The sequence below is a fragment of the Grampus griseus genome, assembly GCF_964374135.1.
Source record: "Grampus griseus genome assembly, chromosome: 2".
Taxonomy (NCBI): Eukaryota; Metazoa; Chordata; class Mammalia; order Artiodactyla; family Delphinidae; genus Grampus; species Grampus griseus.
The window spans coordinates 153,294,076-153,319,456 of record NC_139018.1 but is presented as its reverse complement, the minus strand read 5'-3'; the positions used below and the strand labels follow the sequence as shown (position 1 = coordinate 153,319,456).

Sequence of the window (25,381 nt, the reverse complement as noted above, 5' to 3'; positions counted from 1 at the left end):
TCACTTATAATAACAACCCTATGGAGGCTACTATTTCCATTCTACAAATGTGGGAACTGAGGCTTAGGAGAGGAAAGAGCAGACATAACAATATTGTGGAGAAAGCAAAAAAAAAAAAAAAAAAAGAAAGTCTTTAAATCATCAAACCCCAATGAAATACCAAGCTAGAATTTTTGGCAGTCAAACACCACATGACTACAGCAAACAACAGGCATCACAGCACGAGTGTTATCTATAACTTTAAGCCCTAAACTAATAAACTGAAGGTTGATATTTAATCTTTTAGTAACAAAACTAACGTGAGGTGTTTCTGAACAGTTTCTGTTCTAAAATCTCAAAGCATATTAATTCAGTATCCTACAATGACAAACAGGGCCACCTTCAAAAATCCTCATTACACCATGAGGTCAATGAAAGGAGAGGCTTTGCACCCCCAACATGGAGCACAGGGCCTGGCACAAAGCAGGTGCCCTAAAATTAAACTAGTAAAAATGACAATTGATAACAATATGCAAACCCGGCCTTTTTTTTTAAAGCAAGTGCATCTGTTGCCCTTAACAAACAACATAGTCTGCTCGGCATCCCAGGTTCATGCCGGATTATTTAATCTTGAACTCCATCTGATTCCTCTTTTTAAAAAATAAATACAGGTTATGCTGGAGCATTGCCTGAGGGATAGAAAGTCCATTCTAAGGTTAATCCCCAGATCAGGACAATCTGTTTAAGATCAGGACACTAGATGCTAAGATTACCACCCAGCCTCCCCAGCATGAAGCCCCGCTCCTCTCTCTAACACACTCTCTATAATTTATCTACCACCCAATCCTGTCCACTCAGCACCTCTCCAATCCGGTCCTTCCTCTGATCGCTTCACCACAGTCAGAATTCAGGCCCCATCAGCTCCCCCTTGCGTGGCCACACTAAGCTGCACCCAGGCTCTTTTCCAGGTCTCCTCTCTCGAGGCCATCCTCCTCCTCACCATGAGAATTTACTCATGGAATCATCTTATGCCGGCCACTTAACCGCCGTTGAGTCCCTCATCCTTACAGCACACTAAGTAAATATCTCAAATAATTTGAATGATCTATAAATATTAGTCTAACCTTTCTTCTTTCCTATAGATTAGAAGCTCTAGGAAGGCAGAGTTGGCGCTTTCTATTTTTGTTCACCCCTGTATCTCCAGAAATAAGCAGCATGCCGGGTTGACAGTAGGCTCTCCATAGCTATTTGATAAGTAAATGAAAAAATGATTCGGAATTTGCCTTTAGCACCGATGGTACAGGATAAATATATAACCGCTTTAAATTGAAGCAAATAACTTGATATTATTCTCTCTGAAACAGAAAATCTCTATGTAGCCATAGCAGATAATTAGTTAAATAAAATGCAATTACTGCACTGTCCCAGATAAGATTCAAATTCAGCAAAGCGAGACAGAATAAATCCTAACTACAATAAAAACACTAATGTTGGGGTCTTAACCCAAGTCAGCTGTGTAACAACTATCTCCCTACTCCCGTCAACCTCCCTCCCTACACGCACGTGCACACACACACACACACACACACACACACACACACACACACGGGAAATTTAATCCAAGAAATCTAACTGTGGATATTAGAAATGTTAAACTTCTGAAATTTTTAAAATTTGATAAAAAACGGACAAAATATTTTTTTCTGTCATGGATGCCTAGAAGGGAGAAACAGACAAATTTGGTGGTTGTAGTATGTAAAATATCAAAATGCTTAACTTTTCTAAGGCATTTGATATTACTCTGTTGATTTAGAAACATACAAACTATTTATTATAACACTGGAGGTGTGCTCTGATTTTTATAAATCCACACAAATTAAAGGGAAAAAATTTCAACAAGGAAGAGAATTTTGGCCGGGTCCACTATAAACTGTGGTCTATCGTATCAGCATGTGCTGGTACTTCTACTGTCCATTGTGAAATGTATACACCTCTACTTAAGGGCTGATTCTGCTAGTCTGAATGCAAAGCAAAAGATACCCATATTTTTAAAAAACCTAATTTAAAAACTTATGCTGTAGGTAAAAATCCATATCAAAGGACAATAATAATAAGCAAAAATTCACACAAGTGAAAGAATCAAATAAGATGTTACCAAACGTGATTTTTTTTTTTAAGTAACTGCACTGAAGGAGTCAATCTGAAAGGAAAAGAAGAACACTGGAAGAGCCCAAGGATAAACCCTGCTCTGTTTCAACCTGGACTTGGAGAATAACAGCAGGGTGATGAGTGATGCAAAGGACACTGGGCTAAGACCAATGCTGGGCCTCGAGGGCCAGCTCTGTCACTCAGCAGCTGTATTACTCTGGACAAGCTACTTTCTGAGACAGCTTCCCCAGCGTTCTGAACAAACTGCCCTAAGGACAGCGGTCAGTACCTTTCTCTGTGTCTCGAACTGACCACTCAGGTACAGTAAAAGGGCTTTAGGTTTTGTACAAAAGGAGGAGTGGAGAGAGAGTGCAGAGGAAGCAAGACCAGTGTAAGTTCTGGAGACAAAACCAATCATTAGAACAAGACGTACTGAGGGTGATGATGGAGACACACATTACATGGCGCCTAAAGGAGCCCGGCTGAGGAGGGGACTCCAGATGAACCTGAGCAAAGATACGGAGGTGCATGGTTCATTTGGGGAAACATAAGCAAGTTAATGATTCTGGAGATTAAAGCCTGAAGCAATGAGGGGCATGAAACTAATATGAAAATGCAGACAGAAGTCTCATCATGAGGACCCTATAGGTTCACGCTCAGAAATTTGTCCTTAACATCGTAGACAAGTCAGCACATATCAACCCTTCATTATCACTTCAGATGTAACCTTTAGGCTCAGACGCTGTAGGATTAAGAAAAACAACACGATGCCTCCAGGTAACCACCTAGGATACACAGAATAAACTTTGCCCAGACCTTCGCACCCCAGCCCTGGGACGTTAGGAGGGGAGACCCTGAGAGGGTCCAGTGCAGGGCTGGCCACTGGGCTGGACTTGGGGCCAGGACGCTTTCCGCAAGCCCGTCCGCTGAGAAGACGGGCTTGATGACGGTACTGCTCCACTCAGGAAGGCCTGCCCAGGCTGAGATTTCCAACAACCACAGAAGGAAAGCCCAAGAGTGGGGAGAGGGGACGCCTTATTCTCCTCTCTACTGTCAATCCCACTTCCCCGTGTAGGACTTGACACTGGGCATCCACGCACGCAGCACTGAACGGAATCACCAAAACCCGAATCCAGCCCTGCTCCCAATGCACCACGTAACGCAAGGCAAGGTAACTGAAACATTGTTTTTTGGAACTTTCATTTCTCCTCTGTAAAGTGGGAGTGATAACAGCATCTGCCCTTAGGGTTGTTTCAAGATTAAATGAAATAATATTTATAAATTTGCCATGTGATGCCAAGCTTTTATATGTCTACTTTCAAATAAACAAATACTGATATTTTAGTGACTTAAAAGCAGTACAAATTTCCTCATTAGCACTCTTCTATTCAGTTAGTAAGTAATCTAAGTTGGAAGAATAAACATCTTTTCTTTAGAATGATTAAAGCTACATTTATCTTGACCCAGTGCAGCCAAAATTTAAAACAAAAAAAAATTTTTTTTTAAATTAGGGACTTCCCTGGTGATGCAGTGGTTAAGAATCTGCCTGCTAATGCAGGGGACATGGGTTCAAGCCCTGGTCCAGGGAAGATCCCATACGCCGCGGAGCAACTAAGCCCGTGTGCCACAACTACTGAGCCTGCGCTCTAGAGCTCACGAGCCACAACTACTAAGCCCGTGTGCTGCAACTACTGAAGCCTGCGTGCCTAGAGCCCGTGGTCCGCAACAAGAGAAGCCACCACAATGAGAAGCCCGCACACTGCAAAGAAGAGTAGCCCCTGCTCGCCGCAATTAGAGAAAGCCCACGCGCAGCAACGAAGACCCAATGCAGCCAAAAATAAATAATAAATAAAAGCAATCATTAAAAAAAAAAGTGGAAATGTTCAATTAAATACAATAATATATTTTTAAAAAAGAGGCCCAAGTGGAAATCAAATTACATTTACATAAAAAAATTTTTTTAATCTATAATTATCTTGCATGAAAAAAAGAACTTGCTCTCCACAGATATTTTTGGTTTTCCTTGAGAAACAAGGAGCACGCACTGTACCTGTAAGCAGTGGAGAGCCAATAAGGTGTTTGACACTATGGGATAGACTTAAGTTTTATTTAGCAGCTTATCGTGGAAGATAAGGATAGTTCAGGAGAGAGATAAAGGTTTAAACAAAAGGAATTTTGGGGTAGTGTTTTAGAAATTTTTAGGAAAGAAAATTAGCAGAATTGGTTATGGGACTGAAGGAGCAGAGTGAGCGGAGGGGCCAAAGTCAACACTCACACGTCTAGCTTGAGCGGCTGGGTATCAGATGGTGCCACCAACAGAAACCGATAACACAGATCATCAAGGGGGAGATACTGTGTGTAGCCCTTGACGCGCCAATGTGAAGTACCTATGGGAAATGTGGAAATGGCCGCCTGACGCCTGGATATAGAATCTCAAAGGTGTGGTATGAGGGGACAATCTGGGGACTCATCAGGTGAGACACAGGTGAGACCAGGAGAGTAGAGAAGATCACACACTGAAACGCTGTACAGTGTGGGAAGCAGCAGGTCAAGGATACAATTTTGGGAGCATCAACATTCTGGAGGTAGAAGAGCCACGGGAGATGAGCCCATGGGAAGCACAGAGAGTGAATTAGTCACATAAAAAGAACTAAGAGAGGACGATGTCACTGAAGAAAAGGAGTTTCAAGGGGTGCCCAACAGTGACCAATGTAGCAAGAAGGCCCAAAAAAGGGAATCCTACAAGAAAGCTGCTGCAGTGGCAGTGCAGTTTGGGGATCTTCCCAAATTGCCACATAAAAATAGAGCAACTACTATAACGAGGTGACAAAGTACACCCCTCGACACCAAAACACAGAGGCTGAGGGCCAATCACCAAGAGCCACAAGCCCTGAGTACTACCCATCTGCCAGGGCAAACGGTGAGAAGCAACGGGGAGACTGAATGAAGATTCTCTGAAGAAGGAGAGCCTTAAAACCCCAGCAGGTGCTGACTGCCAGCCAGGCAGGCCACACGAGAGGAGGGGCTGAGGCTGGGAAGGTCTGGCCACTTCCAGGGGCAGGGGAAGCGGGGGTGGGGGGGGATTGATGTAGAGGGCGGAAGGGCCAAGCCCCCCGAGCTTTCAAACCTGACCCTTGGCTCCTCTGCCCAGGACAGAGCCCACTGAGAAGAAACTTGCTGGGCCTGGAGTCATAGCCGAGCAGAAAAGGAAAAGCAAGCTGGCAAGAAGGAAAGAGAAGATCCAGATACAAGTGCTGGAAGAAAATGATACAGAAAATCTCAGAAAGCAAGCTATGTCTGCGCATTACACAGCAACAGCAGAAGAGGGAGCACGTAAAGCTAGAAAAAACACCCTCAACTTCCTTCCAGATGTTCAGAAAACCTACATTCACCTGCACAATTTCTATAAGAAAAAGGAGATGAAATACCAAAATAACATCCCTACAGACAATGAAAGTACACGAGAAACACATACTCAAAAAACAGGTGAAAACTGTAATGTTCTATTTGAAGATGGTCTAGAAGACATGAAAGAGCATAAATCAAAATTAGGAAAACTCAAAAGATGTAACAGAACTCAAGAAAGCAGCTATATGGTCTGACAAGGTACAATCATAGAAAACTGGGGGTGAGGAGTAATAGGATAGCATAAGCAAAAACAAAATTTTTACCTGTTTCATGAATCATGAATGGCAGTTTTAATAGTGTATGTGTAATCCAGGATATGGATAATGTTCTAATTCTATCATCTTCTTTTTATCCCTGGGAACCAGAATTCTTGTTAGAGACAAAAGTATTTACTGATATAACATGAAAAGCAAAACACCCAGAGTCATGAATTTGAATTGGAAATATCTGTATAAACTTCTGAGGTCACCTATCTATCATCTGTCTGTCTAACTGTCTATGTATTCACACACATCTGTATGTATATAAATGATATAGATATTTATTTAGTTATTGCCTAGAAACAATGACAACCCAGTTGTAGTAAGTACCCCAACTGCCCAGATTGTGAACTGGAAATGCCATTTCCCAAGAAGCCAAGGCTTTCTTGGAAAAGTGACTGATTCCGAGTGTGGCACAAGAATATACAAGATGAGCTAGGACATTGTGAGACACCAGGTAGCAAGGGCACCATCAGAGACCACTAGCATCATGTCAAAAGGATTCAGAAGCCACACTGAAGAAGCCTCCACTGGCCAAAAGATGGGAAGATCTGGTTTGCAATAAGGGTAAGAATTGTAATGAAAGAAACCTAACAAATATCTTTAAATCTATGAGTTCACAGTGATATATTAAAAAAAAATTAGTCACCTATGAATGACAAGGAACCAATTCATTATCTTAAAGACAAGGGAGATAAAATGAAAGAACCAAGCATTTATCCTGCTTTTGCTGTATGAACTAAGTAACTGAACAGTGGATGAGGGAAAGGATTTCTTTATAAAATTATTCCAATTAAAGAATGAGACAAAAATAAAACGACAGAATATCAGTACCTTATGACCCCAACGAATGAATAGACCTAGGCACTGAGCACTGAAACTCCTAGTATCAAAAAGAGTGAAAACCAGGGACTTCCCTAGTGGCACAGTGGTTAAGAATCCGCCTGCTAATCCCACCCCTCTAGGTGGTGACCACCTAGAGAGGTGGGATAGGGAGGGTGGGAGGGAGACACAAGAGGGAGGGGATATGGGGATATATGTATACGTATAGCCGAGTCACTTTGTTATACAGCAGAAACTAACACAACATTATAAAGCAATTATACTCCAATAAAAATGTTAAAAAAAAAAAAAGAATCCACCTGCCAATGCAGGGCACACAGGTTCGATCCCACATGGATCACTGGTCCGGGAAGATCCCACATGCCACGGAGCAACTAAGCCCCTGCGCCACAACTACTGAGCCTGCACTCTAGAGCCCGTGAGCCACAGCTACTGAGTCCGCGTGCCACAACTGCTGAAGTCCACGCGCCTAGAGCCCATGCTCTGCAACAAGAGAAGACACCGCAATGAGAAGCCCGAGCTCCACAACAAAGAGTAGCCCCCACTCGCTGCAACTAGAGAAAGCCTGTGTGCACCAACGAAGACTCAACACAGCCAAAGAAAAAAAAGAGTGAAAACCAGACATTATTTGCCTCCTGATGAAGGAAAATGACCCTGCATCTACCTTGCCAGAGGTACTGATCAATCCTCAGATTCTTGCTGCCAATTTCCAAGAAACACATTGTGCTGCACCATGAGTACACAGTCAGCAAAATCCAGACTGTGGGAAATACTATAAGTCCAACCACCCAGGTTCCTCTACGAATACACTGTAAGGAAAAAAAGGGATTTGGTGGGGGCAGGGAATTACAGGGAGGACCTGTAGATTAAAAGAAACTTTAAAAGACATGTAAAGTAAAAAGAGGGGCTATGTAAAGAAATTAAAGTATCTAGAGATACATGTTTGATTGACAGAACCATAAAGAAAAGAAAAGCAGTACGTGCTATAAAGTGAGGACACTGGAGGGAGGGAAGAGGGGCTGGGCATATGGAGGGCCCTAGGGTGGCTGGTAAAGTTTTATGTATTGAATTGGGAGATGGTTAAAAGGTATTTTCTTTATAATTCACTAAGCTATAACCACCCCCCCAGAAAAAAACAGATCAGTAAGGATAAAAAGTTCCTTTAAGTCAACCAATTAGGCAGTACTTGGGATCTCAGTGAGAGCTGCTTCAAGAAAAGGATGGAGGGAGAAGTCAGATGGCAGTAGCTTGAGAAATAAATGGTAGGGATTGAAAAAGACACATATCCTTGAGTCTAAGGAGTCAAAACACTTCCTATTAAAAGATCTAGAAGGATTCATACTTTTTTTTTTTTTGCGGTACGCGGGCCTCTCACTGTTGTGGCCTCTCCCGTTGCAGAGCACAGGCTCCAGATGCCCAGGCTCAGTGGCCATGGCTCACGGGCCCAGCCGCTCCGCGGCATGTGGGATCTTCCCGGACCGGGGCACGAACCCGTGTCCCCTGCATCGGCAGGCGGACTCTCAACCACTGCGCCACCAGGGAAGTCCAAGGATTCATACTTTAAACAATGTTGTTATTCGTGGTGAATGGGAGTACGAGGAAAATAACGAGGACCTTTCGTTTTATACTGAATATACTTAGGCAATATTTCTTCTTTTTTTCAACATGCTTGTGTTACTTCTGTTAATTATTTTGAACCTGTAAATGTTTATCTTTTAAAAGAGCTTCATAGTGACTTTCCTGGTGGTTCAGTGGTTAAGACTCCATGCTCCCAATGCAGGGGACCTGGGTTCAATCACTGGTCAGGAACTAGATACCGCATACCAAAACTAAGATCCCGCACGTGGCCACAAAAGCCCTGCGTGCCGCAAGTAAGATCCAGAGCAGTCAAATAAATAAATAGAACTTCCCTGGTGGCGCAGTGGTTAAGAATCTGCCTGCCAATGCAGGGGACATGGGTTCGATCCCTGGCCCAGAAGATTCCACATGCTGTGGAGCAACTAAGCCCGTGAGCCACAGCTACTGAGCCTGCGCTCTAGGGCCCATGAGCCACAACTGCTGAGCCCCCGTGTCACAACTACTGAAGCCCAGGTGCCTAGAGCTCCACAACGAAGAGTAGCCCCGCTCGCTGCAACCAGAGAAAACCTGCGCACAGCAACGAAGACCCAACGCAGCGAAATAAATAAAATATAAATAATAATAAAAAATAAATATTTTTTTAAAAACTACACACAAAACAATATTTAATAAATAAATAAACAAACAAACAAATAAATAAAAGAGCTTCATAATATAAGCCCTGGGGGAGAAGAGACAAATTGAGAAGAATTTCAAATAGTTTCTGGAGAAGAGTTTAATTTGAAGGTGGAAATACTCCACCTTCAAAGAGGGGGTGTGTAACTCCCAGCTCCTTAACTGTGGGCTACGTGTAAGGAATTCTTTCCAAAGATGACAGTGTGGGAAGCAGGAAGGAGGGTATCTTTACAGTGGAGAAACCTGAGAAACACTACCTCGGCCAGGTGACCAAGGTCAACATCAATACTGATCAATCACGTTGACAGGATGTTCCCCTAATATGATGTGATGAAAATGGCACTTTACTTCTGTGGTCTTCCTCCCCCAAAACTCATAACTCCAGTCCGATCATGAGAAAAGCCTCAGACAAATTCCAACAGAAGGGCATCTATAATGTATCTGACCAATACTTCTCAAAAGTATTCTCAAGGTCATCAGAAACAGGGAAAGTGAGAAGCTGTCACAGCCAACAGAAGCCTAAGACAGGACAACTAAAGTAATGAGTATCCTGGATGGGAGCCTGGAACAGAAAAAGGATATTAGGTAAAAACTAAAAATAATGGGCTTTAGTTAATAATAACGTATCGACGTTGGCTCATTAACTATAACAAACATCCCATACTAAATATAGCATACTACCACTACAGGAAACTGGGTACAGGATATAAGGGCACCCTCTGTACTATATTCTCAATTTTTCTGTAAACCTAAAACTATTCTAAAAAATAAAGTTAATTTAAAATATTTTAGGAATAAAAACCCTAAAAATAGCAACATCACAGTATCTTTACCAAGTTTGCTAGGTTGAGGTTGGTAAGTTTCTGCAATAAATAAAGCAGAGTAAATGGTTTCTATTTATTTTTTCTTTGTCAAATATTATGGACAGATCAACAGACCACCTGAACACTACTGAACACATTCTGAGAACCAAACAATGACTTTGGCAGAGAATGCTATTTTTCACGCATTCCTCAGCACAACAAAACAGGGAAGAAAAATTTGTTACTATCGTGAATATGAAAATACGTATGACAGGCTGGCGGGAGAATGTTCTTGGTGAAACACACTGGGTACCGGCCATCAGAACTGTTAATAGTCTATGCAAGACGTGCATTTATAAAATACTTCAAAGAGGTCTCACTTGTAAACATTTAATCAGATACAACGGGCAGGAATGCCTTCTACTTCATCTCCTCCCACACCATCTTCACAGGGCTGACAATCAGAGAGCTCTTCCATCAAGCACGCACCCTAGCCCAGCTGTTAAGTTTGTGTTCCCTCAGCCCCTAAGCATGTGATTAACAATGTTTTAGATGTACTCTTATTGTCAAGTCACTTCACAAATGTATATTGCCTTTCAAGTGAAAAGGAACTTCCTCAAGAGTGAGGAAGCAGGACTTCCCTGGTGGCACAGTGGTTAAGAATCCGCCTGCCAACGCAGGGGACACAGGTTCGAGCCCTGGTTCGGGAAGATCCCACATGCTGCGGAGCAACTAAGCCTGTGTGCCACACTACTGAGCCCCCGTGCCACACCTACCTACTGAAGCCCACATGCCTAGAGCCCGTGCTCTGCAACAAGAGAAGCCACCACAATGACAAGGCTGCGCACTGCAACGAAGAGTAGCCCCCACTCACTGCAACTAGAGAAAGCCTGCGCACAGCAACAAAGACCCAGCACAGCCCAAAATAAATAAATAAATAAATTTATTTATTTTTTGTTTTTGTTTTGCAGTACGCGGGCCTCTCACTGCTGTGGCCTCTCCCGCCACGGAGCACAGGCTCCGGACGTGCAGGCTCAGCGGCCATGGCTCACGGTCCCAGATGCTCCGCGGCATGTGGGATCCTCCTGGACTGTGGCACAAACCCGTGTCCCCTGCATCGGCAGGCGGACTCTCAACCACTGCGCCACCAGGGAAGCCCAGATAAATTTATTGTTTTAAAAAAAAGAGGAAGAGAGATGGGACATTGATTGTTACGTGTCCTATGCGTTCAGCACCGTACTACTCTATATAAATGTCTTACAAAATCTCTCACTTAGTCCTCACCATCGCTCACGTGGCAGGTATTATACCTATCCTATGGATGATGGATATGACGTTCGGAAAAGTAAAGTGACTTGGTGAGACTGTAAAGTCAGTAACTAGTTGAGTCACGTCTGAACAGCTCCATGAAGTCCAAGCTTCTTCTACTACAGCCCGCTGCCCCTTCAGGCCTTCTAGGCTTCCACCCCCACCAGACGACTTAGACTGCTGTGCGTGGAGAAGACGTTCACATGCTTTTTTGACGAGAACCAAGTCAAAGGATTGATAAGAGGGTAGTCCCATGACAGTACTTTGCGAACAAAATGTTATGACCAAAGTCTGACCGTGTCCGTGGCTCTTACGAAAATAAAAAAATAAAAAGCTTGGTGAACAGGTGTTATTATCAAAGCTGTTCACGTCTGTACCACACTATGCACCACTAACCAGAATACTAGATACTTTCTAACATGCTGTGCCTGTGGAAAAAAAGACATCAGGTTGTAAATGATTTATTAAGTTGACTTGTGTGGCTATATTAAAAAATGGTAACCACAGGACTGTATTTTATGTCCTTTTCCATGAATAAGGGGAAAAGTTTTTGATATGCATCTTATTGTACTGCCTATCATTACTACATCCTTATGAACCACATGCATATCGTATGAATCAGCAATATCTCTGCTCCTTAGAAAATCCCTAAGTTTTAGCTGAAAAGAGAAGTGGTCAAGGCTTACATAATTCTCCTCTTAAAATGTTTATAATTTTTATTGAAGAAAACTTGAAATAAGATTCAAGTTTTGCTTCAAATAATCCAGAAGAGAAACTGAAAAATTTACTATTGTAATTTCAGACAGAAGTCACTAGCTAAAATCACTGAATTCTTTTTCATACTTCCTTCACTACCCAGCAAAAATCTACTATCTCAGTCACATTTCCTTGGCAGTATTTAAACATGATAACTGTATCACTTGGAGAGAATTTCACTGTGCCATAAAAATGAAACAAAAGGGTTAAGCGTAGATTATAATCAAAATCCTAGCCTTGGTTTTGAGTAATGAGTTCATTAGGGCTTATTACACTATTAAAAATAATTAAATAACTCTCTAAATGAATAAATGCAGGCCATACATGGACCAGAGATGAACCTGTATGTGAACCAGGAACTGAGATTAATCAAATATAGATTCAAATTTTCAAAAAGACTAGAAAAAAATTAAACAATATAACTATTAAACAGGAGGTGCAACAAGAGACAGAATGAAATGAAAACTACAAAACGATTTAGAAAGCTCCAAAGCGCACCGAGAAAATGGACTAAAACTTTCTACATGGGGAAGATAGTAGTTCCGACTGAATCACACGCCAACTGATAACGAACCTAAGTCTTGGCCATTACACATTACCACTGTCTAACCCACTGACATAAAACTCATATCCTTCTGAGATCACTGATGTGCCAGTTATGTACAGTGCCTTTCCTTTAGTTTCCTCCTACATAACGCCTTCAGTTTCCCCCCAGCATTTGATTACCATTCATGTTTTCTTAGCACAATTCCAAATTTTGTGTACTTCTAAGTGGCCTTTCAGCTAAAAATTTCAGAGCCATACAAAGACTATTCTTAAAGAACAAGAGGACAGATCATGGACTGACTTAGCACTACTTTCATGAAGAGGTCCAGGATGCTGAATAAATCACATCCAATGACAACAGCAAAGAAGGACATTCCAGGCCTACCTGACAGTCATGACCTGTTTATACGAGAAAATGGAGTTCTTCTCAATACAGCTACTACCAGGCCTCTGCCCAAGAAACCCTCCTTTGATAATTTTAATATTGAAACGTATTTGTTATATTTTTAAAGTAAATAAATATATGCTTAGAGATGCTGTAAAAAATATGTTTCTAAGATCAAAACCACTGACATTGGGGAATGAGGGGTTTAAAGAGAATGACTTTACACAGGGAGCTACAAACAGTAAGATTTCCTCCAAGGTAATAAAGGCTACAAATACAAATAAATTCAAAGGTGGGGAGGAGACAGATTTTTAGCAGCTACTAAGGAAAGCTGAGGATGACCGAGATGCATGTGGAGATTTCCAAGTCCTGCTGTTCATGTACCATTAGGCCAGAAAAGGAGAAACAAGGAACCTCTACAGGCAAGATTCTATAAACAACGTTTACTTGAATTGAGTTCAAGAACATTTACTGAAGGCACCCTTTGTATCACATTTACCGGTGAAACTGATTGCTGCCTTCAGTCAGGATTAAATCTCTAAGAACTTTAAGCAGAAAAGTGCTAAGCTGTCAAGCAGAGTCTTTTTCTAAGGGACTCAAGCCAGAAAGCTATGACAACCTTCCAAAAGGTTACAGCGAGTTCTTTCCACACCCATGGTGCCTATCACCAAGCACGAACACAGCACTTCACCTCAGCACACTTGATTACAGCACCAGCACTGTTCAGGAGAGCCCGCTGCCCCGAGATCCAGAGTGTCTGATGGCCACGCACCAACCCAGGATAAATCTCTACAACTTAGGGCCAGTGTTCATCCAGTTTTTCAGATGAGGAAACATTGACACACAGATTGTAAAACAACTTCTTTCATGTCTAAAGCTAGTCTCTGAAACAAGTAAGTAACACTTCAAAACGCTATTAAAGTGCAATTGGAGATTAGAAGAAATGAACCACAAGAAACTGGGACCCTCGGGAATTGCTGGTGTGAAGGAAAAATGGCGCAGCCACTGTGGAAACAGCATAGCTGTTCCTCAAACAATTAAATATAGAATCACCGTATGATACAGCAATTCCTCTTCTGAGTATAGACCCCAAAGAACTGAAAAGCAGGGAATCAGGTATTTGCAACGTTCACAGCAGTATTATTTGCAACACGCAAAAGGTAGAAACAACCCAAGTATCCATCAACAAGTGAACAGATAAACAAAATGTGGTTTAATACGCACAATGAGGTATCATTCCGCCTTAAAAAGGAGAGAAATTCTGACACCTGCTACAACACAGATGAATCTTGAAGACATTATGCTAAATGAAGTAAGCCAGACACAAGATAAGTAACATTCCACTTTTATGAAGTACTTAGAGTAGTCAAATTCATAGACAGAAAACAGAATGATGGCTGCCAGGGGCTAAGAGGATGAGGAGTTATTGTTTAAAGGCTCAAAGTTAAAAAGGTTAAAAAGTTGGAGTTGGAGGTTAAAAAGTTCTGGAGTTGGAGGTTAAAAAGTTCTGGAGATGAACAGTGGTGTTGGTAGCATAACAATGTGAATGTACTTAATACCACTGAACTGTACATCAATAGAAAGGTTAGAAAGTTATTTCTGCCATCATTGGCATTATCCTGAAGCACATCTAGGGCTTCAGAATTTTAAAAAATAAAGAAATTTCAGCTTTTCCATTTTTTAACAAGAAAAAATATTCTGTACGTGCGTTAAAGACCACAAATTACTATGTATCTCTTTAGAATCATAGTGAACCTAAATGATTAACATGTAAATCATGCAGGAAAAAAGGAACTCTGCATGGATTGACTACTGTGCCTGATTAGGTATTATTTTACAATAAAAATTCGATATGACCAAGCATAAACATTTCTACTCATCATAAAAATGCAGATAGCATGCTCTCACTGCCGATGGCCCAGATTCAATCCTTGGTCAGGGAACTAAGATCCCACAAGCCACACAGCATGGCCAAAAAAAAAAAAAAAAATACAGATAAATCTGCATAATATTAGTGAATGTTCACTCACTCACTGTTTCCAGTATTATCCAACTCACATTTATAATAAGGGGGGAAGGGGGAGAGCTACCCCAATTTTCTTTATGTTTCAAAGGCTTTCTCATTTACTTAATATCCCATTCTCATATAATACATCTTTGACAGACTTCTCTCTGTGGTCACATTCTGTTCTCCCCTACTTAAAATTTACAAAGGAAATCAAAGCCTCATCAGACATACCCTTGATTCCATGGCTCTGCCTGGTGAGGCCCGCTGCAAGATTGTTGGCTTAAAGGTTAGAATAATTTGTAAATAGTATTATAATATTTTTACTGCATTTCTAGAATTTATATGTTAGCATAACTTTTTATGTAATTCAGTTAGGAAACCTAAGAAGATTAAAAACCCGTTAAAATAGTTACAAATATATGAGCGAGAAACAAACAAAAAACCCCACAGACCTTCTTGAGAAGACACAATGGGTGGCATGTAATCAGGGATGTATTCTTTTCTTTCCTCTGCATCTTTACTTCCGGGTTGAGGAAACTGAAGTACGTTGTTCTTGCTAACAGGAAATGAAGGAATTTGATGTGGGAAAGTGACAGGTTCAATGTTGTGGATATAGTCTTCTAGTTCATGAAGACTAACGCCCATAAGTTGGAAAGCTTCACCAACATCATCCAAAATTGGGTCTGTCCGGCCATCTGAAACAAAGTCAAAAGCAAAGCAAATTATTTTAAGCAAATTCCATGAATATTTTTTAAAATATTAAGAAAAAAGTATTAGGTAAATATGCAGCTCAGAATCAAATATACTACATACTTAAGACCCAGTCACTGGAAAAAATTGAATAGATTTTCAATAAACTATCATATTGTTTAAATATTAGAAAGTTGACTCTGAAAGTCAATTTTAAATATGATCTGACAACCAACCAGAACACCACAGACAATTCATACTAACAATCAGCCAGCACAGAACTAACGTCAAAAGTAACTTGCAGATGGTCAACAGCACCTGGAACAGTGGCTGACACAAAGTAAATGCCCGATAAATATTACTATTATTATATTTTATCAAATAAGTATTGATAGAATGCTGAGCTAGGTAAATGTCCATTCCATTTTCTCTACTGCTCAGTGATACAACTCTGGAAACTACAACAGCGGTTGGCATATAGTTGGCACTCCATAAACATTTGCTGAATGAATTATACCACTGAATCAATTTTTTAAATCCAAGAAAATTTGCTGAAAGGGCTTAGACCATAAAGGTAATTTACATGTAAAATTTAAATGTATTTAGAAGACACCGTATAAAATGGGTAGAGATAAAATGATAAAACATTAGATATAGTGAGATTCTCTTTACAAAAGGAAGTTTCTCCTCTGCCTGCCCTTAGCAGAACTTAAGGTCTCTACATCTTTTAAAACTTCTATGAAAATTCCAGTTCCAGATTTCCAATAAATAGCTTATTTTTTTAACTATAATCTCCTGTGATCACGGCAAACTCAGTTTGTCTGAAATTAAATCATGATGTAAAATGGAAAAGAATCATCCAAAGTTCATAAAAATGAGACACATGTTTGCTCACACCCACACAAGGCAACTTCTGGAAGGATATACATCCAACTGTAACAGTTTATGGGGCTGAAAGCTGCAGAACAGGGGAAGGGCAGAGTTGAAGCAGGAGACTCGTTTCTAACTTCAAAGATTTTGTAGTCTGAATTTTTATACAAGTATGGGTTACTTCTTTGACGTAGAAAAAAGAGAGGATAAATAAAATGAATACTCATTCTTTCCTTTAATGACAGACAGGCATTTCAACTCTTTGATTCTTATTAAAAGCAGTATTCTTTTCTCAGTCTTAAAAATGTGGTCCTCTTGAATTCTTCCACATTTTTGCAATTTCAACCCAAGACCTTCTGGTGTTCCCCCTGCACCCTTTTGGGTACCGGCTTTCAGAATTTTTCCTTTCTCTCTCTTCCTACTCTCACTGTCTCAGCCTAGTTTCAAGTTCTCCCGCCTTGCGCCTCTCTTGCACTTAAGCGCCTCTCTTGCACTTAACCGACAGCAAAATTGTCTTGAAGCATCACTTTCATCACACAATCCCCCTCCGTAAGAGTATGCAGTGTTTCCTACCACGTTGTAATTTCTCTCTCTGTTAAGTCCCTCCCTAATCTGATCTCGCTCCATTTAACATCTTCCTCTAGCACCTTCCAAATGAACTGGTTACATATGCCAAGCTGGCCGCCTCACTTACTCCCACTTGGTTATCCCAGGTTATGCTTTTCTCTACCTGGCATGCTCCCTACATTATACAACCTTGCTTCACGGCTCAACTCAAATCTCATCTTTCCAGTGAATCCTGCCCTGGAACCCAGAGTGTGCATGTGTCTCTCCTTCACCGCATTCCTTTTGCATTTCCTGCCTATACCTATACCGTGCACTGCTTTCAGTGTATACACACATTATTTAATGTATAATACAATGCATACAGAAACTTCTGCCTCTGAATGCTTTGGCAAATCGTTACCTTAGGGAAATTTTCAAATGCATTATTTGTTGAATTGATAGTAACTTCTGATACTTGCTTTAATTTTAGAGCATTTTTTAAAAAAGGAACAAATACCATCAGTTTGTTTTTACTGACATTTCGACACCCTTTTACACACCTTACGGGCAGGGATTGTGTCTAAGTAAGCCTATGTCTCCGACATGTAGCACAGAACTCAGATCATAAGTGGTGCTCAATAAACGTGTGTCAGAAAGACAAAGGAAATAAAGAAACAGAATACAAGATTGCATAGTGGTGACCCGATGTTACAGTAACTCCGGTTCAAAATAACAATAGTGTAGAGAAAAGAATATTTAAAAGTCTATGACTAATAAGTATACCAGGAATTAGCATTTTCAAAAAGTCACCAAACCACAATGGAGAATGAACCCGATCATCGTATTCTCACTAAAAGCAAGAAAATCATTACAGAAATTGGTTAATTATCGAGGTTCACATTAACACAAAACAGGGATCACCCGATGACTCTAGAATACCTGGTTGCTTGGGGTGCCAGCACCTGTCTGGTACCATGTATTAGGCAGGAACAGTAACTATGTGTTCAGGGTTATTCTGATTACCTAAAGGTACAGAACATCTGTCCTCATTTAGGGAACTTGGTAGCAAAAATACAACCTGGACTACGTATGCTGTAACAGTATACTCAAGCACCAGAAGGGAGCAGGGAGGGAAGAGAAGCAAAAGCAGACAGCGGTGTGCTGGTGGTGTATTTTAAAGATCAAGATGAATGAGAGCTACTCAACAGTTCCAAATTCAGATTAGAAGTATCCATGAAATCAAGCTGTCTAAAAATACACATTTTTAAAACTCAAAAGATGAAATGACTAAATAGTTATTATGGTGGTGGATTATCAGTTCACTTATTTATTCAACAGCTATTTCCTGGGTGCCTATTCTATTATGGCACTGTACTAGGTTACAGAATACAAATATAATAAATTTGTCTCCTGGGGAGAGGAGAGGGGAGGGTGAGAGATATACACAGATGATTACAAAGCAAGGTGTTCAATAACATAGCAGAAAAATGCACAGAATTATGAGAACAGATATCACGAGTTTGCTAAAGCAAGTGATAAGTGAATTTCAAACTAGAAGTCGTACTACTGGTGGACCAGGGGGCGAAGGACACACTAGGAAACAGCATGCATGCAGGAACGGAGGCTTAAAGTGTTTCGGAAAAGGCAGGTAGCTCAGCATGGTTGCAGATTTAGGATGACAGAATGGCAGAAGATAAGAAAAATACTAGCTCACAAAGGGAAGTGTGTGCTGCTCGAGAGCTTAGATTTTTCAGCCTGTAACCAACTGAAATACTTTTAAGAATGACAAAACCAGATTTGCATGATGGAGAGATTAACATTATTCTGGCAGCACTATGGCGCTGGAATGGAATTTGGGGCCTAAGAAGTAAAGTGTATTCATGGGTCTCAACTTTTCAGTGGAGCAACCTCTTTAACAAAAAATATCCTATAAAACACTTCACCCAGTTTTCCAGCTGAACACCTGAAAAATAATGCCCCGAAACTTAAATGAGGGATAGTTCCCCCTCCACACACACAGACTTCCCATCAATGAGATGATGTGTTGCTTCTACTAAATATTCCAACTTAGTAAATGCCACCAGCTATACATACTACCAGACATTTGCTTAAAAACCATGTACTGTAGCCCAGATTACCTGGGGAGCCTTGTAAATTGCCGATGATCCCTCTACCACACTTTGATAACCACTGACACAAAAATATAGAAGAGGAGGAAATCAATGGGTGGCTGAGACATAAGCCACAGGTAATCTAAGTGAAACCGACAAAGTCGGCCTTGGGAAGGAGTAAGCAGAGATGCTGTCTATGAAACGAACACATACAGAAAGAAGAGGCAGTGTCCCTAACGGACCAGAGCTGTCAACGAGTATGTGTTGTCAGGAGCTGAAGAATGGCCAGGCTTGTAAGAAACGGCCGGTAGACGGAGCGCCTGTGACAACTAGTTGTAGTAGTTTGCGGGCAAGGGAGGAAAAGAACCAAAGTAACAGAGGCTGTAAGACATTCTGGAGGTGGTTCTACACGCAGCCAAAAGCAGACGATGATTAAGACCGATGATCAGATCACAGAGGAGGGCAGAGGCTGTGGAGCTGGGAGCGGGGACAGGGCTCGGGCTACGGGCGGGATAAGTTAGCGGCTGACGAAGAGGGACCAAAGGGATGACTCGAGTTTCCAGGGACAGTGGGAGCGGAGGGACGTCTGGGGCCGAGAAGACACCCAATCGCGGGGTGGGGGAGAAGAACCAACACCTCCTGGACGCCGGTAGAGCGAAGGGGAACGCGGAGGTGTCACCCGTGACTGGCCAGAGGCAGCCCTCCCGCACCCAGCCCGGTACTCACACAGCTCAGAGTACCGGTGGCAGCCCCGTCCCAGCTGCTGCAGGTAACGCTGCAGCACGTCCGTGAGGAGGTGGCAGGCGCTCAGTTGTACCGAGTCCCAGCCCAGCGCCTGGCAGATCTGCGCCACCGAGACCCTCAACAACGACCTGGAGTAACTCTCGCACATCCCGCTCCGTGGACTCCACCGCAGTCCTTGCTGCCACTTCTCTCCACCCCCGCCACCTAACCTTAGAAGAGCCCCTGATTCATCCTCTAGGGCCCCCGCGGCGGGGAAATCGTCCCCCCCGACCCCCGGCGACCACCTCAAAGCCACAGCAGCACGGAGCGCGCCAGCCTGAGAGCCGCCATTTTGGACTCGCTCCGCCTCCCGCTGGATGGTCGCCGGGGGGAGGCAGCACTAGCCGAGTGCGGAGCGCGCCGATGAGGAAGCTCCGCCCCGTTGGAGCAGAGCGATGGTCCCGGTATCGACTCTCGGGCCTGGAAGGATGCAGGAAACGGTAGCTCCGAGCGCCGGTGGAGGATGCGCCCGAGGAGGCAGGTGCTTGGGGCCTTCCCGGGGTGCTCGCTCGCAGATGAAGGAGGAGGGAACGTCAGTGGTTCAGGGGTCGAAGAGCGAGCCGGGATATGAACCTGAAATGCGGGTGTTAGACAAGAGTGGGAACCTGAGAGGCTGTGAGTGCAGGGGTGGTATTTGGGGCGTGGAAACTTCAGGACTTTCCCAGACTTGGATTTAATCCAATTCTTGCCTCTGCTAAAAAAAAAGAGCTGCTTACCATTGTATAGGTTAAATCAGGTCCAAGCTGTTAAGCACGCCATTCAAAACCCTTCACAATAGGGCGGGGTGCAGGGTGTGGCCAGCGTGGCACTGACCTCCGGGCAAAATTTACGGGGGCAGCAGAAAACGTAATCAAGATCAATAATATTTTAATACAATTTTTAAAAAATCCGACCACTGCCCCCGAATTCCGGCCTCACTCCTTTCTAATCCCAGCCCTGGTTTCAATAAAACTTTATTTACAAAAACGGGTGGCATGCTTGTGAGCAAGAGTTTGCCGATGTACCCTTCACCAGCCTCTGGGATCTGTCAAAGGAAGAAAGGACTCAGTTGCCTGCGGAAAGTCCTTAAGTCAGCGAAACAGTCTGTGTATGGAGAACTGTTGCCTGCCCCAGTCTTCTCCTCGCTCCAGCCAAGGGTTGCCAGATCTTAACCAGATGCGGGACACCGAGATTTTGTGATCAATAGCTCGATCAATATTTTTAATTATTGGAAATACATTTTTAAAAATTTATTTATTTATTTATTGGCTGTGTTGGGTCTTCGGTTCTGTGCGAGGGCTTTCTCTAGTTGCGGCGAGCGGGGGCCACTCTTCATCGCGGTGCGCGGGCCTCTCACTGTCATGGCCTCTCGTTGCGGAGCACAGGCTCCGGACGCGCAGGCTTAGTAGTTGTGGCTCACGGGCCCAGTTGCACCGCGGCGTGTGGGATCTTCCCAGACCAGGGCTCGAACCCGTGTCCTCTGCATTGGCAGGCAGATTCTCAACCACTGCGCCACCAGGGAAGCCCCTGAAAATACATTTTTAAGTTTTAATTTGCAAGCCAAACTAATCCCACGGTTAAGCCAGATTCAGCCTATGGGTAGCCAGGTTGCAGTGGCTCACCTACTCAGTCTATCCTTTTGTGCTTTTTTCTTCTAAAAGCTTCTGGAGTGTTCCTACCTTCCCCTTTTCTCTCTCCTGTGTTCCCCTCTTCTTGCACCTATCACAGTGCATTTAGTATTTGAGTTTACATGCCTCTCCAATAAACTGTGAGTTGCTGCATGGCTCTACGTTTTCCTTATAGGGACCATTCCAGAACTTTGAACATAATATTCAATTTTTTTGAAGTCCCAGAAACCCAGTAGAATGGAAAATATGATTCTTCCGACAATCTGTAGACAAGGAGCAAGATACTAGGTGGCAGGGTGCCTATAATGTTTTCTCCACTGACACTTCTGTCCCCAAGATTATCAGGGACCTTCTAGATGCTAAATCTGGGGGACACTTTTCAGTCCTAGACTTGCTTGACCATTTTGTAGCCATTTGATAATGTTGAACACTACCTTAATTTTGAAACTCTTGTACCTTGGATCTCACAACACCCTGCTCTCTTCTGTTCCAATACTTCTGGAGGCTCCTTTTACATCTCTTATATTGCCTTTGTGTGTGTGTTTTACCCCTTAATCTTTTATTTTGGAAAATTTCAAACCTACAGAAAAGTTGAAGCAAGTATAAACAAAGGTACACACTTCACCTAGATTCACCAATTGTTAATATTGACTATTTTGCCACATTTACTATGTATACACACACACACACACACACACACACACAAACCTTTTTTTTTTCTTTAGAACAGTTTGAAAATAAGTTGCAAACTTCGTGACATTTAACCCGGAAACAATTCAGCATGTATATCCCCAGACAGGGACATTCCCCTACATAAACATGTGTCGCAGATTCAGTTCTCCAGTTCTGAGGTGGAGATCAACCTGCAGGTTTATTGAGTGCTGCTGGGATCCACACCTGTGCAGGGGAAGGGGGTTGCACTGCATTTTCAAGGAGGGCCTCAGGCAATCCCATAGGGAGCTCTAACTCGGGGATGGCCTATCACCTCTGTCCTGAGTTGGGACAAGGGGGCTGGACCTTTATATTCCCTTGTTGGTAAGTCATTGCCTGAGGGCTTCCCTGGAAACGGTGTGTGATCTCAGGCAAAGGAGCTGAGTGCAGCTGGGGCAATTCCACAGAACACTGAAGCCTTTAATCCTGAGCAGTGCTGTTATGGTAGTCCCTACTGTCTTAGTTCTTTCTGGCTGCCATAACTCAGACTGGGTAACTTATCAACAGACATTTATTTCTCACAGTTCTGGAGGCTGGAAGTCTGAGATCAGGGTGCAGCACGGTCATGTGAGGGCCCTCCCCTGGGGCACAAATTTCTCAAGTTGTATCCTCACAAGGTGGGAGGGGCTAGGGAGCTCTGTGGGATCTCTTTTATTTAAAGCATTAATCCCATTAATAAGGGCTTCACCCTCATTACCTGATTGCTTCCCAATCAGGTAATAACACTGTCACATTGGGCATCAGTTATTATTTATAAAATATTGGCTATATTCTCTGTGCTGTATATTACATCCTTGTATCTTATTTTATACCTAGTAGTTTGTACTTCTGAATCCCTTTTCCCTATCTTGCCCCTCCCCCAACCCCTGCATTCTTTAGGTCTTTAAGGGTGCCCTGATTTCTGCCTTCCCCTCCCCCCTGCGCCTTCCCCAAGCTGGAGGGCCAATCTCAAAAGTTTGTGCTCAGCCTTCTCACTGCCATAGTTCTTACCCCAGAGGCCAAGGAACCAGCATGGGGATTGTACCAACTTCCCCATATGTGTGTTCTACTTACACATTCAGGAATCAGGGAATTGACCCTGAGTGGGTCCATCAACCCGGGGAACCCAGTGTGAACTGGACCTGGGCCAAGGCTCCATTTATTAGTTGGCCTCCTGTGACCCCACTCTAACTGGGGGCCCACAATGACTCATTTTCTGGTTTCAGTCTCAGTGCAGAGAATGCATCCTCTAGGTGAGGACTGTAGGCCCCAGTGCAGCAATGGCATCACTTTTTATTCAGCTGGTGTTGGCAGGGGCTCAGAACTGCAGTTTTCAAACTTAGAGTTTCCAGTGATAACAATAATAATAATAATGTTTCTGAAAGTTGCAAATATCCCATATTAAATAGTAAGAGAAACAAATGTTCATTAAAGGACAAATTATTAGAAAAAAGTTATAACAATGGAAACTCAATCTTGGAATATTAAAATTAACATTTCTAGCACTTCAGATACTCTCTAGACAGGTCTCAGAAAGAAGTTATGTAGTAAACCTTACTAATGCAAACATTTGTCATTGTTATTGCACTGATCTGATGCTTAGCAAAGAAGGAGGGGGTGTGACCTGGGGGACTTTCAAGCTTGCTTTATAAGACTCCCTTCTGTGGGTCTAAACTGCATAGCATGGGGTGCTCACAGTCTTGCCTCAGATCCCCTTTCCAGATTTATGTCACTCCAGTAGTTTAATTTCTGTTGGTTACTGCTCCTTCTGTTGGTGAGTTAGTTTAAACCTCACCTCCTTAAAGCTAGAATGCCTTTTCAGTCTGGTCATCTAACCCCAAACTGGGCTCATCTTCACCCACACTTGGCTATGTGCTCACCAATTATAACCTTCCACACATCTCATTCAGATGTCCCCAGCTTTACTCATACTCATTTATGTGTGTATATGTTTGTGATTTTTTACCTATATAGATTTAAAAAAAAGAATCTACCGGGCTTCCCTGGTGGTGCAGTGGTTGAGAGTCCGCCTGCTGATGCAGGGGACATAGGTTCGTGCCCTGGTCCGGGAAGATCCCACGTGCCGCGGGGCGGCTGGGCCCGTGAGCCATGGCCGCTGAGCCTGCGCGTCCGGAGCCTGCGCTCCGCAACGGGAGAGGCCGCAACAGTGAGAGGCCCGCGTAGCGCAAAAAAAAAAAAAAAGAATCTACCACCACATTCAGGATCCTGAGCAGTTTGATCTGTGCCCACTGCCCTTTTATAACCATACCAGCTTTCCTATTACTCCCCTACCCCAGTCTGTGATCCCAGGCAACCACTCATCTGTTCTCCATTTCTAAAATTTTGTCACATAAAAAACATTATATACATGGAATCATATAGTATATAATCTTTCAGAATTTTTTTTCAGCATAATTTCCTGGAAATTCATGTTACTGTGGCTATTAATAGTTCAAACTCATTTTTTAAATTTATTTATTTATTTTTGGCTGTGTTGGGTCTTCGTTGCTGCGTGCAGGCCTTCTCTAGTCGTGGCAAGCGCGGGCTACTCTTTGTTGTGGCGTGTGGGCTTCTCATTGCGGTGGCTTCTGTTGTTGCGGAGCACAGGCTCTAGGCACGTGGGCTTCAGTAGTTGTGGTACAAGGGCTCAGTAGTTGTAGCTCATGGGCTCTAGAGCGCAGGCTCAGTAGTTGTGGTGCACGGGCTTAGTTTCTCTGCGGCATGTGGGATCTTCCCGGACCAGGGCTCGAACCTATGTTCCCTGCATTGGCAGGTGGATTCTTAACCACTGTGCCACCAGGGAAGTCCCAAGCTCATTTTTTAGAATTGGATTTTCTGTCTTCTTACTGATTTGTGGATGTTTAAAAAAACATACACTCTATATACAAGCTTTATTTGTATTGTAAATATCTTCCCTCAGTCGTTTGATAATTTAATTTTAATAAAGCCCAATTATCAATGTTTTTCAAATTAATTTTTTTTTTTTTTCCCCACACTGTGTGGCTTGTGGGATCCTAGTGCCCTGACCAGGGATTAAACCTGGTCCACGGCGGTGAAAGCACTGAGTCCTAACCACTGGACCGCCAGGGAATTCCCTAAATGATTAGTTCTTTTTGAGTGAGTCATGTTTAAAAAAATCTTTGCTATTCCCAATATCATGAAGCCTTTCTCCTATTTTCCTCAAAAAGCTATATTATTATACCTTTTATATCTATGACCTCAAATTGAAATTGTGTATGGTATAAGGATCAGGGATTTTTCCTATAGAGATATCCAGCTGATCCTGCAGCATTTACTGGAAACATTCTTTTCCACACTGAATTACAGTGACTTATAAATCAGGTGGCTGTATACATATGTTTCCAGTCTATTCTGTTCCATTAGTCT

General features: G+C 42.6%; 1 protein-coding gene across 2 annotated transcripts in view; it reads right to left on the bottom strand.

Moving 5' to 3' along the window:
- TAF3 (TATA-box binding protein associated factor 3) overlaps positions 1-19,975 on the bottom strand; it is a 152,949-nt gene extending 132,974 nt beyond the window's left edge. For both annotated transcript variants that reach the window (XM_082649300.1, XM_082649301.1), the window contains exons 1-2: positions 19,641-19,975; positions 15,150-15,392 (exon numbers count right to left, since the gene is read on the bottom strand). In XM_082649300.1, coding sequence (XP_082505426.1) covers positions 15,150-15,392; positions 19,641-19,806 — 409 coding nt within the window. In that variant the 5' untranslated portion in view covers positions 19,807-19,975. The remainder of the gene's footprint in view (positions 1-15,149; positions 15,393-19,640) is intronic.
- Between the last annotated feature and the right edge of the window lie 5,406 nt (positions 19,976-25,381).